Source organism: Mytilus galloprovincialis, chromosome 3 (genome assembly GCF_965363235.1).
Source record: "Mytilus galloprovincialis chromosome 3, xbMytGall1.hap1.1, whole genome shotgun sequence".
Lineage (NCBI taxonomy): Eukaryota > Metazoa > Mollusca > Bivalvia > Mytilida > Mytilidae > Mytilus > Mytilus galloprovincialis.
Window position 1 is genome coordinate 26,785,762 of NC_134840.1, and position 15,200 is coordinate 26,800,961.

A 15,200-nucleotide genomic window follows, 5' to 3' on the forward strand; every position below is an offset into this window, starting at 1 on the left:
CTTTTAAGGAAGTTTATTTCATAGTATAGGAACATGTGTAGTGGAAAAAAATCTAATAAAAATATCACAGTGATCCAAATCTTAGTAGGAAAAAAATATTATTAGAGTTCAACTTCATCAATAACTACCTTGATCAAAAACATTTATTTGAAGTGGGACAGATGGACACATAAACGGACAACGAAAGTATGGATGGATGGAAAAAGACAAAAGGACGATAGTACAGACACACAGACAGAAAAACATAATTTCCCTACGAGGGGCATAAAAATGGAAAGAGTTGTCTTGTTCTGGAACTTATTCATCATTTATTCTTCATTTGATCATCATTTTATATTGTTAACGTTTTCATTGCGTACATCGCTTTATGTGCGCCAGTTTTAGGAGTTTTATACAGGACAGTGTAGGAATCCGTGTTACTTTCCCCTCTCTTCTGAGTGACGTAAAACTGCTCAGCGAGTCGTGTGCACAACTACAAGGAACATTCATCGGACACGTTGTCCAAAGGAACAATTCATGGCTAACCACAGCGTGAGTTACATTTAAAACATTACAAATCATGTCTTTACATTAGCGATGAACTGTTTTAAAATATTTCCCTATGTTATAAAGAAACTATGAACATTTTACCGTTCAAACTGTTCGTATCTGCGATAACACAATTTAATTCAAGACAGAACCCGACGTGTGCAAGAGTATTCATCCATTTATTATTATACAGAACATTAACAGCTTTATATATCTACGAACTGTTTATCCGTATTTTTAATGGACTTTAATTATCATTGAACACATTGTAAAATTGTATTTATATTTGTATTTTCAGTTTTTCACCATTTGGATTGGTAGTGAAATAAAAGTCAGCTCCTGATTGTTTTATCTTTACTTAAACCCAGTCGTCTTGGTTACACTCACTGGTCCGGCCAGTACAGTGAAAAAGCTACAACTTGCCTGTTGTTTTTCTTGGATAACGTACGTCACTCCACGACAGTCAGCAGACCAATAATGTAGTTTCAACGACAACGTTTCGTGCTAGTAAATTGACAACAACTTGTCTACACATCTCCTGAACAGGAAATACAACGGAGCATCGTTCGTAGCTGTTACCTTGACACTACGCAACACAGCTTGTGCGTCCTAGGCAGCCAACCAACAACGTTGAACAAACATTGCCTACAAATAGTTGATTTACATCATGGATCCCAGTCACACGGAACAACAAGAAGAGGTACAGCCCCCAGAGGGAAATGTCCCAGATCTAGAACTATTACAAAATCCGTCTAAAACAACAAATGTAGATGAAAAAGCCGAGACTAGGCGAGTGCGTGAACTTACCAAAAAGGGACAGGGAACCTTTATAGAAAAACATGACAAGTTCTATCACGACTTAGAGGCCCTATGGTCAAACCTAGATTCTCAGTTATTAGAAACGACCAAGCCTCCTAACGACCTCCAGCAATTGTTAACAGCACAAGATAAAATTGTACAAGCCTGTACTAAGTATCGCAGGCTCACAGACGCGTACTTGAAATTTCTCAAAAATATGAAAACATTAGACAGACTTCAAGACATTGATACGTGCAAATTCTCAACAGATATCCGAATGTCTAAAGTCGAACTGGCAATTGAGACTTTGCACGAGCATCGCCTTACCTTGACAAAGGCTAAATCTACAAAAACGAGGACATCTAAGGGCGAAACCACCTCGCACAGTGGGAGCTCACACGTCTCTGACATGTCGAGCCTAGCAAGGAGAAAACATGCCAAGGCAGAGTCTGCTAGATCAAAGATAGCCTTTGCCGAGCAAGAAGCTGCCCTCCTAAAGCAGGAAGCCGTATTACAGGAACAGACCCTATACAGACAAACAGAAATCAAGGTCGAAATGGAACAAGAAGCAATATGTTCAAAACAAGAAGCTGTTCGTAGGAAAACTCAAATGGAACAGGAAGCCGCACGTGCGATCCGAGAACAGGCCGAACTTAAGGCCGCTAGGAACATTCTCGAAGCAAAAAAAGAAGCTGCAGCCGCAGAAGCCGAGGCTCGTGTCCTGGAAGACGACGGAAGCCAAGCAGTTAGCGATCTTCCTGACGAAAAGGAAAACCCGCTCCAGCGTGTGCAAGATTTCGTCAATAAACTTCCTGTATTATCTGCTGTAAAGGAAGTAACAGGAACTCACAAGATAAGACAAAGTCCTGGTACGGTTGAGCTGAGTCACGAAGCACCAGCGTTCGAGCCATCCGTGGCACTGAACCTACTGTCACAGACATCTGCTGTCTTGCCTTCCGATACTAAGTCACCGGAAGTTACCTTAATCCCAGATCTGGGATTAGTAACTGGCATACAAAAACTAGACCTTTCAGATGAGAACCCTGCTGAACACCAAAAACAGGGTGTTAAAGAAGCGATCCATGTCTTACGCACAAAACAAGATGTTATAGAAGAGATCCCTGCTTCAAACCAAAAACAAGGTGTAATAGAAGAGACCCCTGTCGCATACCAGCAACAAATCAATCCCACGTCGGAGATAACTAGATTTCTTCTACGCAAAGACCTGTTATTCTCCAGGCTAACAAATTTTAATGACCTGGCAGAATCCTTCCATACATGGAAATCTAGCTTCAAAAACGTCATAGAGGAATTACAAGTTTCTGACTCAGAACAAACAGACTTACTAATTAAGTGGCTAGGGCCAGAGTCTGGTAAACATGTCATAAGTATTAGGGCATCAAATGCCAACAACCCTACTAGAGGCCTACAGAGGTTATGGCAAAGACTAGATGAGCGATATGGTGCTCCAGAAATGTTGGAAGCCTCTCTCCCGAGTAAACTTGACAAATTCCCAACCTTGACAAATAAGGACAACGCAAGTCTCTATGATCTGTCTGACATTCTATCAGAAATAGAATACCACAAGGAAAATCCCAAGCTGGGATGTCTGCTAGCTTATTTTGATTCATCGACCGGAATAAACCCTGTCATTGAAAAACTACCCTATGGACTTCAGGAAAAATGGATTACAAGGGCGTCTAGATACAAATCTAACCACTGCATTGCCTTTCCTCCTTTTACAGAGTTATCTGCATTCATCAGTGAAATCAGTAGAATTAAAAACGATCCTGGATTCATTTTTGGGTCAAGAGTCACACCTAGTACAAAAGGTGCTGCGCCAAGGTTCACACTTCAGCCTGGAACAAAAATCATCATTCACAAGACACTGACAGCGGTCGAACAAAGATCTGGAGAGACTGCAAAGCAACAAAATCTGTGCATAATACACAATACCGAAACATTCGCTAAATGAATGTCGTGGGTTCAGAGCTAAAACTATAGAGGAACGCAAGGAACTGTTGAGGCAAAATAATCTTTGTTACAAATGCTGTGATTCGACTATGCACAGAAGTCGTGATTGCAACGCAAGTATCAGTTGCAATGAATGAGGAAGTAAACAACACACCACCGCATTACACACAAATCGATTGTATCAACCCAAAGGTGCACCGCCTTCACCGCCTAGATCAGTCGACGGCGGGGAGCAACTTAAGTTAACTGAAACCAAGCTAACCTCTGTTAGTTCAACTTGCACAGATATCTCCAAAGACGGCAACAGTAGTAAATCTTGTGCCAAGATACTTCCTGTGAATGTCTTTCACAAAGATAATCAGGACAAAGTAATTCGCATGTATGCAATTATTAAAGACCAAAGCAACTGGTCTTTCGTGGCTCCTGAATTCTTCAGCCTATTCAACGTACAGGCAGAAACAAAAGACTTTTTGTTATCCACATGCTCCGGCAGCAAGGTTACTTCCGGTAAACAAGGAAAAAGCTTTGTCGTGAAGTCTGTACAAGACAATACTAGATTCAATCTGCCTGAACTGGTTGAATGCGATAACATTCCCAATAATCGGAAAGAAATTGCTACACCTGAGGATATATTGCAATATCAACACTTGCAAGAACTACAAAAACGTATTCTCCCAATTGATGGAAAATGCAAAATCCTATTGCTCATTGGAAGAGACCTTATAGAGGCACATCATGTCCTTGATCAACGTCTAGGACCACCAAAGGCTCCATTTGCGCAAAAGTTAAACCTGGGTTGGATTATCGTTGGAGAAATACGCTCCGATAAGCAACATGTTCACCTTGAACTCACTACAAAGGAAACAAATCCAACTTGCAGTGTTGTGAAACCACATACAAAGAAATTACCTGAGTGTAATAAAACCAACACCCAGTCAAATGAAATTCAAAGTGATTCGTTCAAACATTATCCCCGTTTACATGGGCAACCGAAAACGAAATCAGCGACTTCTATCGTCAGATTTGCAGAAGCCGAAAAGTTCACTTCGAAAGCAACGCCACCAAAAGTGAATGCTAACAAAGAAAAGTACATTCAAAAACATTCAATTCCCAAGGAAAGCTTTTGGATACACAAGGACAAGAGGAAAACAGAATAGACAATTCCATCTTAAGTCACAGAGAAAAGGAACATGGTACCGGATGGTCTACTGTATGCAGTAAACGTAAAGGACAGCGTCCGTCTCGCAAGACGTCCTCGTTGGATCGCATATCCGTGTCGAAAGGAGATTCTTCAATCAACACTACAGCCATCTTGGATCTTAGATCGCCGCGATCTCGTCGGAAACACCGCCTTATCTAGAATAGAAGCTGTGAAATACCCAGCCTCCCCTTGGACTACTTCTAAGTGGAAATTTGGACTGTTGTTATATATTTAACATTTTGTTTTTGATAATGGAATAGTGATGTCAGATAGACCTCAGACGGGGAGTGTTCTGAAACTTATTCATCATTTATTCTTCATTTGATCATCATTTTATATTGTTAACGTTTTCATTGCGTACATCGCTTTATGTGCGCCAGTTTTAGGAGTTTTATACAGGACAGTGTAGGATTCCGTGTTACTTTCCCTTCTCTTCTTAGTGACGTAAAACTGCTCAGCGAGTTGTGTGCACAACTACAAGGAACATTCATCGGACACGTTGTCCAAAGGAACAATTCGTGGCTAACCACAGCGTGAGTTACATTTAAAACATTACAAATCTTGTCTTTACATTAGCGATGAACTGTTTTAATATATTTCCCTATGTTATAAAGAAACTATGAACATTTTACCGTTCAAACTGTTCGTATCTGCGATAACACAATTTAATTCAAGACAGAACCCGACGTGTGCAAGAGTATTCATCCATTTATTATTATAAAGAACATTAACAGCTTTATATATCTACGAACTGTTTATCCGTATTTTCAATGGACTTTAATTATCATTGAACACATTGTAAAATTGTATTTATATTTGTATTTTCAGTTTTTCACCATTTGGATTGGTAGTGAAATAAAAGTCAGCTCCTGATTGTTTTATCTTTACTTAAACCCAGTCGTCTTGGTTACACTCACTGGTCAGGCCAGTACATGTCTTCTTAATACGAATAATTATTTAAGTCTTCATTTGAGTAAGGTAGTGGATAAAACTTGATTTAGCACTGTTGAATATAGTTGTATTGCTACCTTTCATTAGAAAGAAAAGAAAGTTTTACAGAAAAATGGACATCAACATCAATGGATCAATAATGGAAGAGCAAATGATGTTAACCTGTGCCCTAAGGATAATGGTTGCCAAGTGAGGTGTAAATTGGCACTTTTTCTAGACAAAAATGATTTTTTTTAAATAAGCACAATAAAGATAGATGGTACAAAAGAAATAGCTAACATGGCCCAAACATTATATGGAAATATCTTTCAATCCACATTCATAATATCATACCTGTAGCCAGGGGGGTTTGGACGAACCCTCCCTTGAAACCAAATAAGCACTGTTAAAGTCAACGTTCTGTTCAAATTGTGACTGTTAAAGTCGATTTCATGAGTCCAAATAACCACCCCTTGGAAATACCTGGCTACTTGCTACGGGCCTGAATATTGTTGACAAATGATGTATAGGTGATCACAAACTTACATTATCCGTAACACTTAACTCAATTACTTGTGAAAGGTAATTTTAATTCCATATAACATTGTATGTGATGCATACTTGCCATAAACATTTGTAAATGCAGAAGCTTAACAAAAACATATAAATCACTCTATAGGGAAAGTTGGGAACATTAAATATTAAAAAGATTACATACGGTGTCTCAGCTTCTTTCAGATGTCTTGGGACCTTAGTATCTCTAACTGTGGGTGGAGCCACCTCTCCTCTGACCACTTTATCAAGTTGTGTTTCAGTATATTTAGCTGCAATCTGTTCAGCCTCTGGTCTCATCCTGACTGCTGGTGGATCCTCATCCCAACTGTAAATACAATAACATTAAAATAGTGTTCATAAACATATCCATGGAAAAAGTGTATGTATTTATATTCATCATAATCATGTTTAAATTAGATTTGAGTTTTGGTGTTTTAATGTACTGCTTTAGGACTATTTTGTGGCGGCCAGTTTTTATTGGTGGAGGAAGGTGGTTTGCCTGGAGAAAACCATGACCTTCGATAGGAAAACTCACAATCCTAGAGTAGTCAATTAAGATTGAAGAGTGCACCTGTACGAGTGGGGTTCGTACTCACAACCTTGGTGTAGTAACTACTTAGATCACTCGGCCACAGAAGCCCCTGTTTTAATTAGAGCATGTAGAGCAAAAAGACATAGTTGTCATAATTACAAAAATTCTCCTAGTCCCAAAAGTGTAACTTGTCAGATATTCAGAATATGAACAATTTTGAATGTTTTGATTGTCTAGGCTGCTGCGAAACCCTTGGTTTGATGTTGAAGTCTTCATTTAGTTGACCGACTCCAAACACTTGACATTAAAAGCTGTACATTAATCTTTAGAAGTCTGGTTGATTGTGAAGTCTTAACAGTAATCTTTGTTGTATTTTTTAATTGAACACTGTTTACTGGTAGTAACCTTTCTATAGATGTTTTGTTGCTTAATGAGACTGTACAGCATGGTTAAATGTTAAAATCAGTACAGTTACTAAATATACTAACTGATGTTTTGTTTATTGTTAAAACCAGTACAAAAAACTTTAGATAATTGGTAGTTCAGTTACTACTGAATTCTTGTTTATTTGTTTAAGGCTATGAACAGTAAAGTAACCATTATATGATCATGATGATTGTTAATTGCTGAAGCCTGTACAGAAACCATTAATTTGTCCATTATTAAAAAGCTTGGTAAAACTAAATCTTCTTGTCTAGTGGCTAGTTGCTGTCTCACTGAAAACATTACAATAAGAACTTACACAAATGAAGGAATGCATTTTTTAAAACTAAAATATTAGAACATGAATATTGTCCAACGTTTTCGGTACAGGTTTTTAAATCCGTGTTTTACATATCATGCCTAGATAGGCAAAGAGGAGGTTTGTGTGCACATTAAACTGGTTCTAATTCAAAGTATTTTAATGTAAATGAACCCATCACTGCTTTAAAGATATCAACTTACCCTGGACCTTCTGACCTTTGATGTAATTTGCTGATTTTTGGTTCCCTCACTGACCTTTCACCTTCCTGTCTCATCATTGGGCCCATGCCTTTACCCTGATATTTTTCCTGAATAGCCTGTCCCTCATAATACACCTTTGGTGCAGGAGGGGTACCAGGTGTTAAAACATAAGTGTTTAAGAGTTTATTCACAGATCCCTTGTTTCTCTCTGCATTTTCCTCTGCTTCATAACCTTTCACCTTTGGCTGAGGCTGATCATTAACATTCATAGTACCATAGTTTTCTATCAAGTTTCTCATAGCACCACCTTTATTATTTTGAGCAGTTTCAGCAGCCTCCCCCTTTACACCACGAGGATGAACTTTTCTTTCTACGGGAGGATCAGCATATCCCTGCATGAATTCTGACATACAACCTTTATTTATTTCAGCAAATTTCTCACTATCTCCTGTCACAGCTCTTCCTTGTGGACGGGGAGAAGAATAGTTCCTATTATTTTCCTGATCAAAATACTGATCTATTCTCCCTCTCCCTCTCATTGCATTTTGTTCAGCTTCAGAGTTACCACCATTTCTAACATGAACTGGAATGTCATTTGTTCCATTTTCAATATGTGATGTTCCATTACCATAAGTAAAAATAGTATCCATATGTCCTTTGTTTTTTTCAAAATTATTCCTAGCCTCATTGGAGACTATTCTTTCCTGTGCTCTTGGTTGTTCATATTTATTGTTATGATGGTACCAGTCTTCAGAACCAGTTTTATTTTTTCTAGCGTATTCTGATGCCTCTGGTCTGATCCTAGGATGTGCTGGAGGCGTAGGACTAGGGGTAAATACACCATCTCTCACCGACATCTTGTCTGTGTAGAATGTTGTTAATGGAAATATGTAGCCTTTCTGGTCACATTTATGGCTTTATATGAATTAAAACTCTGAAAATAGAAATTTTTTGTAAATTACATTCTTGAAAATAAATAAGTTGCATGATAAAGAAAACTCTTTCATTATATACCTGGGAGCTGGAAAATTTAGACACAAATCTGTATATACCGATAAAAAAAAAGAGGAATATTTGTTTGATCTCCAGTAGCAAATTAAATACATATTCAAGACAAGAACATGTTGATGTGATATGAATATAAACCCTGTTTTGTACTATACCCAAAAGCTGAGCTGAATTTTCCAACATGTTACATGTGCTTTCTTACAAGGTAGCAGTTTGCAAGAAAACATGTTACCCTACCTCATACCTAGACACATTCATCTGACTCTGGATCAATCAATTGTTGCTCTTCCTCTTAAATGCTGCATGCTAAGCGGAGAAGCAGTAAATACAATTTTAATGTCTTTGATTTGACCAAGTCTGGGCATGAACATACAACCTAAATAAGAAGATGAGGTATATATGATGGCCAATGAGCCTGGGCATGAACATACAACCTAAATAAAAAGATGAGGTATATATGATGGCCAATGAAACAACTATCTACCAAAGACCAAAGGACAAGGCTGTGAAAAACAATAGTTAATCACACAGCCTTCAACAGTAAGCAAAACTAATACTGTATAGAACACTTATGTAAAGCCTCAAAATATCAAAATATAAAAAAAATCCAAAAAGAGAAATCAAGGTTCTTATTCATGCTCAAATCAGTAAACAAAAAAAATAAAAGCAGATACCAACCAACCAACAACCGCTAGATTTCAGTCTGATGACTTGAAACAATGTTTAGGTCAAGATTTATAGTTATTAATCATGTTAATGGAGAATATTCTAAATATTACTGTTAATTTTTTTTAATGTACTAAGTGATAGAAAAATCATCAAAACATTACAATAAGTAAACCTAAATCTAAATGAAATATGGACTTTTCAATCATCAGCTATTTTGAAGTTCATTGCAATTTCTTTATGAACATGAACATGATACCATAACATAATACAATGTAATATCAAATATCATATATATACAAAATTAAGCATAAATGATTCCCTTGCCATTTTAACTAAATACATTTTTTGTACCTGATAAAGTTATTTTCCCTCATGAATATATAATACACTTGAGATTGGATACTTTACCTGTTAGTTCAAAACACATTTAAACCACGGAGCCAATGTATCAAATATAAATTTACAATCTATTTACACAAGATACAGTGTGTAAACTTTAAATCCAATCTCTTCACAGTAGTATAATATAATTAGCAAATAAATTCTAAAATGTTTTCAAACAAGCAATTTATTATATAAAATATAATCTCAGTATGTGTGTGAAACCATGAATTAATAAATTTCACAAACTTGATCACTTTAAACCTTTAGTTTCCTCAAGCCAGTAGTATACATGTCTCCTAGTGTAACACTAGAAGATCACTTATTGTCATTGAAAAGCAAACTTTTGCTCAATTACATCAACTATCTTGACAATAAATTGTCAATACTTTAATAACTGTCTAACAAAAAGTTCAATTAAACACCAATAACCTATCATTTTCTCTTTGATAGTACATATGAATAAAGGTATACCCCTTAGGTATACAAGCTCTTGGTTTACAAGTAAATACAATCATTTAAACTGCATTCATTGATAGTATGAATAACTATGATTCTCATTCAAGCATACTTAAACATGTTAAAGATGACATACAATTTGAAGATATTTTCACTCCTATCAATAGGTCTGACATAGAATTTTAAGATATATTCACTCCTATCTATAGATATGAACCTTATATTATTGTGGAATTTATTTGGCTTTTATTTCCTGATAGCACAATTCCAACATGAGAGTGTATAAAATATAACTTAAATATGTACATATATTTACACCACTATAAAGATGTCATTAAATGGAAAGGATATCCTGCCTTTTTAATGCTTTACCATAACATTATTAAAGGTTAAATTTCTGAAATACCACCCTCCCAAACTATAGAAATCCATCACTTTGAAATAATCATGATAACATCTTGGTATAAACATGGAAGTATTATAATCTGATACTTTCATGGTATGAATGAAATTCACCAAAACAGGCTAACCCTCTCATGGGTGTATCTTATCAAGGATTTGTAGAGTATACATATCCTTGATCTGATATTTGTATACACACTAACAGTATCATTTAATTGTGTATACATGTACTAGGGTGGAGAACTTGTAAGATATAAGCATAATACTTAATAAGAATGACACATTGTATTGTTTTAGTTTCCAAAACTTTTCTTGATTGATGCACAGTTTTTTTTTGTGTTTTTTTTCCTTATGCTTTTTAGTAACTTAATATTACCCACAGGGTGTCACTATATAAATAACACATACTTGAGAGGGTGATAGAGCAGATTGTTACCCCGAGAAAACATTGTCAACTGAGGCGAAGCCAAGGTTGACAATGTCTTTTCGAGGGGTAACAATCTGCTCTATCACCCTCTCAGATATGTGTTATTTAATTTATTATACTGAATGTTCTGTTATTATTGTCGATTAAATTTCAAATTCAAAGTGACAAACTATGACATCTTGTACATAACAACCATCTGTATTTAATAAAGCGCATACTTGATCAAGCGTCTCCGTGAAGGGTAATAGAGTATTTGCCATAGGATAGAGTCGTATTCAATAAAGCACACACTTGATCAAGCGTCTACATGAAGGGTAATAGAGTAAATTAACACCCTTGTATTAGCCAATCAAAATCTGGCATTTTGACATGAAGTATAATAAAATCCATTGAGGGACCAGAATCATTAGAGCAATTAATGAAAAGTTTGTAGGTAAATCTGGATTTGATTCCCACAGAGCATAATTCCTCCATTGGAATCGGATTCAGATTAAACTTACCCACCATTATAAACTTTTGGTAGATTACTGCCCGTGTCATATCCCTCCATGGATTTCAAATAGGGGTAACTGGTGTGTTATTAGTCCACAATATAATACTAACTTACTTACTAACTTATATATACACTTCTTGTATATATGACTAAACTTATTATTACAGATTCACATTGGTTTTAAAGATTTGTTGACAGTATTTTTCATATAAAGTTCAGAGACACACTGTGTTTAACAACACTCACACCTCCAAAAACAATACCTTTAGATTACACTCCAGTTCAGTAAAACCTTATGAAATTTCCACATAAAAATACTTGAAACCCTCATCTTCAATTAGATAATTGTGTTTTACAATGTACCAGTTTTACATACACACTTCTGCTATCAAATATGAAGTCCATAAAATTTGATATATAATCCAACCTGTACCATCAATTACAATGAATCATTAATTATTATGTGGTTAAAATCTTATCATGTTTGTCAACTGTAATTAAGGGTAAAAAAAACTTACATTTCCCACGATTGAACACAACATGTCCTGATTGAACACAACATGTTCCACGATAGAAGACAACAATGTATACCAGAGTTTACCTTGACTAATATTAGTGTGATGTTTTAGGGGGTTTATATGATTGTATACAACAATCAACCTCCTGCCGACCTGGTCAGACAAGATAATAACAAAGAGGTGTCTGTTGATCTGATAATATATATTATACCATTCATCAACGGCTTTTGAAATGTACACATATAAACTTGTTTTTAATTATTTGTAAGTTACATTGAGTTATCCTAAATTTCGTGAATATAAAATCTTTCAAAATTAAAAGTTGTGCAGCCCTCCCGCCGTTTATGATACATCTAGTACATACACTTCTGTAATCAAATATTTGATTTTACACTGACAGGAATCAATGAATGCATGTTGCCCCATGCATTTTGATACATGTTCTATACTATATGATATCATTTTTCAGAATATAAAATGAAAAAAAAAATAACTGCAGCTAATTTTACTCCACCTTAGTATTTCAGAATAATAGAAGAAATATACCTTTTCTAAACTACTCCCAGTTCAAGACAATAATAAACAAATCCCTTGATTGTAAATTACTATGTATTTTACATAAGACACAGTAAAACCTGACATGTAATTAATTACAGATGTCAATCAGACACAATGTAATCATCACACCAACTGATTGTATACAATAATGCAAATTTGGCTTGAAGATATAAATATTATAAGGGTGTGTCATATGATTCATTATCTTTTATGTAGACTGGTACTTAAATGCTTAAGGTACTTTGCAATGTATTTTATGAAACCTTTTACTATATAATAGGTGGTACTAATCCATTGTTAAGGGACATTTATAGCTAAGAATTAGAAAAAAATAAGATACAATTTATCTTTGTTCAAATAATTATAAAAGGGAAATGTAAAAATCATATTTTGCTGTAAGCAGTCAGTGAGTGAGTTTGGTTCAAATAAGTCAAAATAGTCTAAAAAAGACATTGGTGATGTATTATTGGCTTGCAAGTCAATAATTCAACTCATTCGAATCTATTATCATGCAATCTTGAATTTGACTTTTGAGGGAAAAACTATACCATGAGCAAGTGGTTCATGCATTCATTAAAAAGAAAAATTTGATTTCAGTTAAAACGACTTTTAGACATACTTGGTAATCTTGATGGATGTTGATGTGTTAGTCTAAAATAAGCACTAAATGCTGATTCAGTATAACGAGTTCATGCATTGTTAATTGTTTCTTTTGGATATTTGTTTTAAAAATGTACTTTCAAATTTAAGAAATTGGTTATAACCATGCAGAAAACATGAATTTGACAGCTAATACCCTGTTTAGAAAGGTTTAAAGTAAAGTGTATCAGCTCTTACTGAAAGATTTGATTCATTTAAACAAAAAAAGGTATGTTATTACAACATAATGTTAAAGTACCAGGGTAGTTATACCTTAGATTCTTTTCTAAGATTATAAACAGTTATATATATATGGCATATATCACACTGTACAATGAGTAACTGTATTATATCGTTGAAACCAAACAGATACAATCATGCATTGCTGTGTACTTGCAGTGTGTGTCAGGAAATTGATATGTTCTACATGTTATTCTACTACTTTTAGTCCTAATTGAGAATTCCCCAATTGACCAGAATTTGTTTCATATTTAAACTTAATTGGCAGGTGTAGCAATAAAATGTTATATTGTACTTTTTAATATTCTCAAATTAAAAAGATTTGAAAAGGACTTCTGCAACTATTTTTTCCACTAACATGAAGTATAGAATATATATCCTTAATTTTAAGCCTCAAGGTTAAATGTTAGAAAACAACCATTACAAAAATAGTTACTTTAATTGTAAACATGAACAAAATCTTTGTTTCTCTTTGCCAATTACTGTTTTATATAACATATATACATCATGTACTGCCTTACTAATGGACGGCCTATGATGTATCACTGTCATTAAAGAAAAAACATGTAAATTTTCTCTATATAGTCTTGAAATTGCATGTGCTAGATCTTCTCTACAGTATTATGAGTTTGTTTTATCATGTTGGAAATCGCAAAAGGGAAGTTAAAACTAGACTGACACTACTTGGGTTTTTGAAATCATATAAAAAAAGATAAAATTTGGCTACAAAGTAACAACATTTGGCCAGCACCTCATTAGGAAAGGAACATTTATGCTATGTTTGGTTTCATTCAATAGACAACTTTCAAGTTCAATGCATTTTCGTCAAAAACTCTGGTTTTAGTGAACGTCATTTGTGCATTTAGGGGTGTCGTCACTTCCATTCCAATGTTTAGCGAGTGGTTGGAAAACTATAATTCTATATTGTACGAATTATTCGGCAAATTGAATTCTCAAAATTGACAATCAGCATAGCTGTCATTAGGGAATTGTCATTAAGTACCTACAGAACAACCATTATTTCTAGTTTATCCTGCACAATGACGATCACTAAGACGCTTGATGAACGTAACAGTGCAGGGATACAGGCGACCCCCTCTATCTGGTAAATGACGTCATAAAGGCGTGTATAATTGACGAGTTTTTTCCGGTGACGGATGAACTCGAAAGTGGTCTATTCAGTGGTTCTCTAGAAGAAGACTTTTGTATGCATTTCCCATAGGGTCCCATGTTAAACTAAGCACCAAATTGGTGGCCATCTTGGATGTTGGATTGGCAACAAAGTAACAACACTTGGTCAGCATCTTATCAGGAACATTCATGCTATATTTGACTTCATTCCATTCAGTGGTTCTCTAAAAGAAGACATTTGTATGTATTTCCCATGGGGTCCTTTGTTAAACTAAGTCCCCCCTTGGCGGCCATTTTGGATGATGGATCGGCTAAAAGAAACAACACTTGGGCAGTACCTCATAAGGAACATTCATGCTATGTTTGGTTTCATTCCATTCAGTGGTTCTCTAAAAGAAGTCATTTGTATGCATTTCCCATAGAGTCCTATGTTAAACTAAGTCCCCCGCTGGCAGCCATCTTGGATGATGGATCGGCAACAAAGTGACAACACTTGGTCAGAACCTATGTTTGGTTTCATTCCATTCAGTGGTTCTCTAAAAGAAGTCATTTGTATGCATTTCCCATAGAGTCCTATGTTAAACTAAGTCCCCCGCTGGCAGCCATCTTGGATGATGGATCGGCTACAAAGTAACAACACTTGGTCAGCACCTCATAAGGAACATTCATGCCATGTTTGGTTTCATTCCATTCAGTGGTTCTCTAGAAGAAGTTCAAAATGTAAAAAGTTAACACCTTCGAGCCAGGTGAGCTAAAAAATGAGGTCAAACCCTTAACATGCTTAATGGAGATTATAAACCAGATTGGGGATG

General features: G+C 35.4%; 1 protein-coding gene and 2 long non-coding RNA genes across 7 annotated transcripts in view; 2 read left to right on the plus strand and 1 right to left on the minus strand.

Moving 5' to 3' along the window:
- Nucleotides 1-15,200, minus strand: part of LOC143067572 (uncharacterized) — a 31,713-nt gene that overhangs the window by 5,594 nt on the left and 10,919 nt on the right. For 4 of the 5 annotated variants that reach the window (XM_076240915.1, XM_076240917.1, XM_076240919.1 and 1 more), the window contains exons 2-3: nt 7,464-8,397; nt 6,150-6,311 (exon numbers count right to left, since the gene is read on the minus strand). In XM_076240915.1, the coding sequence (XP_076097030.1) occupies nt 6,150-6,311; nt 7,464-8,320 (1,019 nt within the window). In that variant the 5' untranslated portion in view covers nt 8,321-8,397. Of the gene's footprint in view, nt 1-6,149; nt 6,312-7,463; nt 8,398-11,820; nt 11,905-15,200 lie in introns of those variants that run through there. The other variant, XM_076240918.1, reaches the window with a different exon arrangement.
- LOC143067575 (uncharacterized) lies at nt 74-871 on the plus strand. The gene is made up of 2 exons (XR_012975979.1): nt 74-531; nt 827-871. It is a non-coding gene; the product is annotated as an uncharacterized LOC143067575 (long non-coding RNA).
- On the plus strand, nt 4,442-5,435 carry LOC143067574 (uncharacterized). Its single transcript, XR_012975978.1, has 2 exons — nt 4,442-5,034; nt 5,330-5,435. It is a non-coding gene; the product is annotated as an uncharacterized LOC143067574 (long non-coding RNA).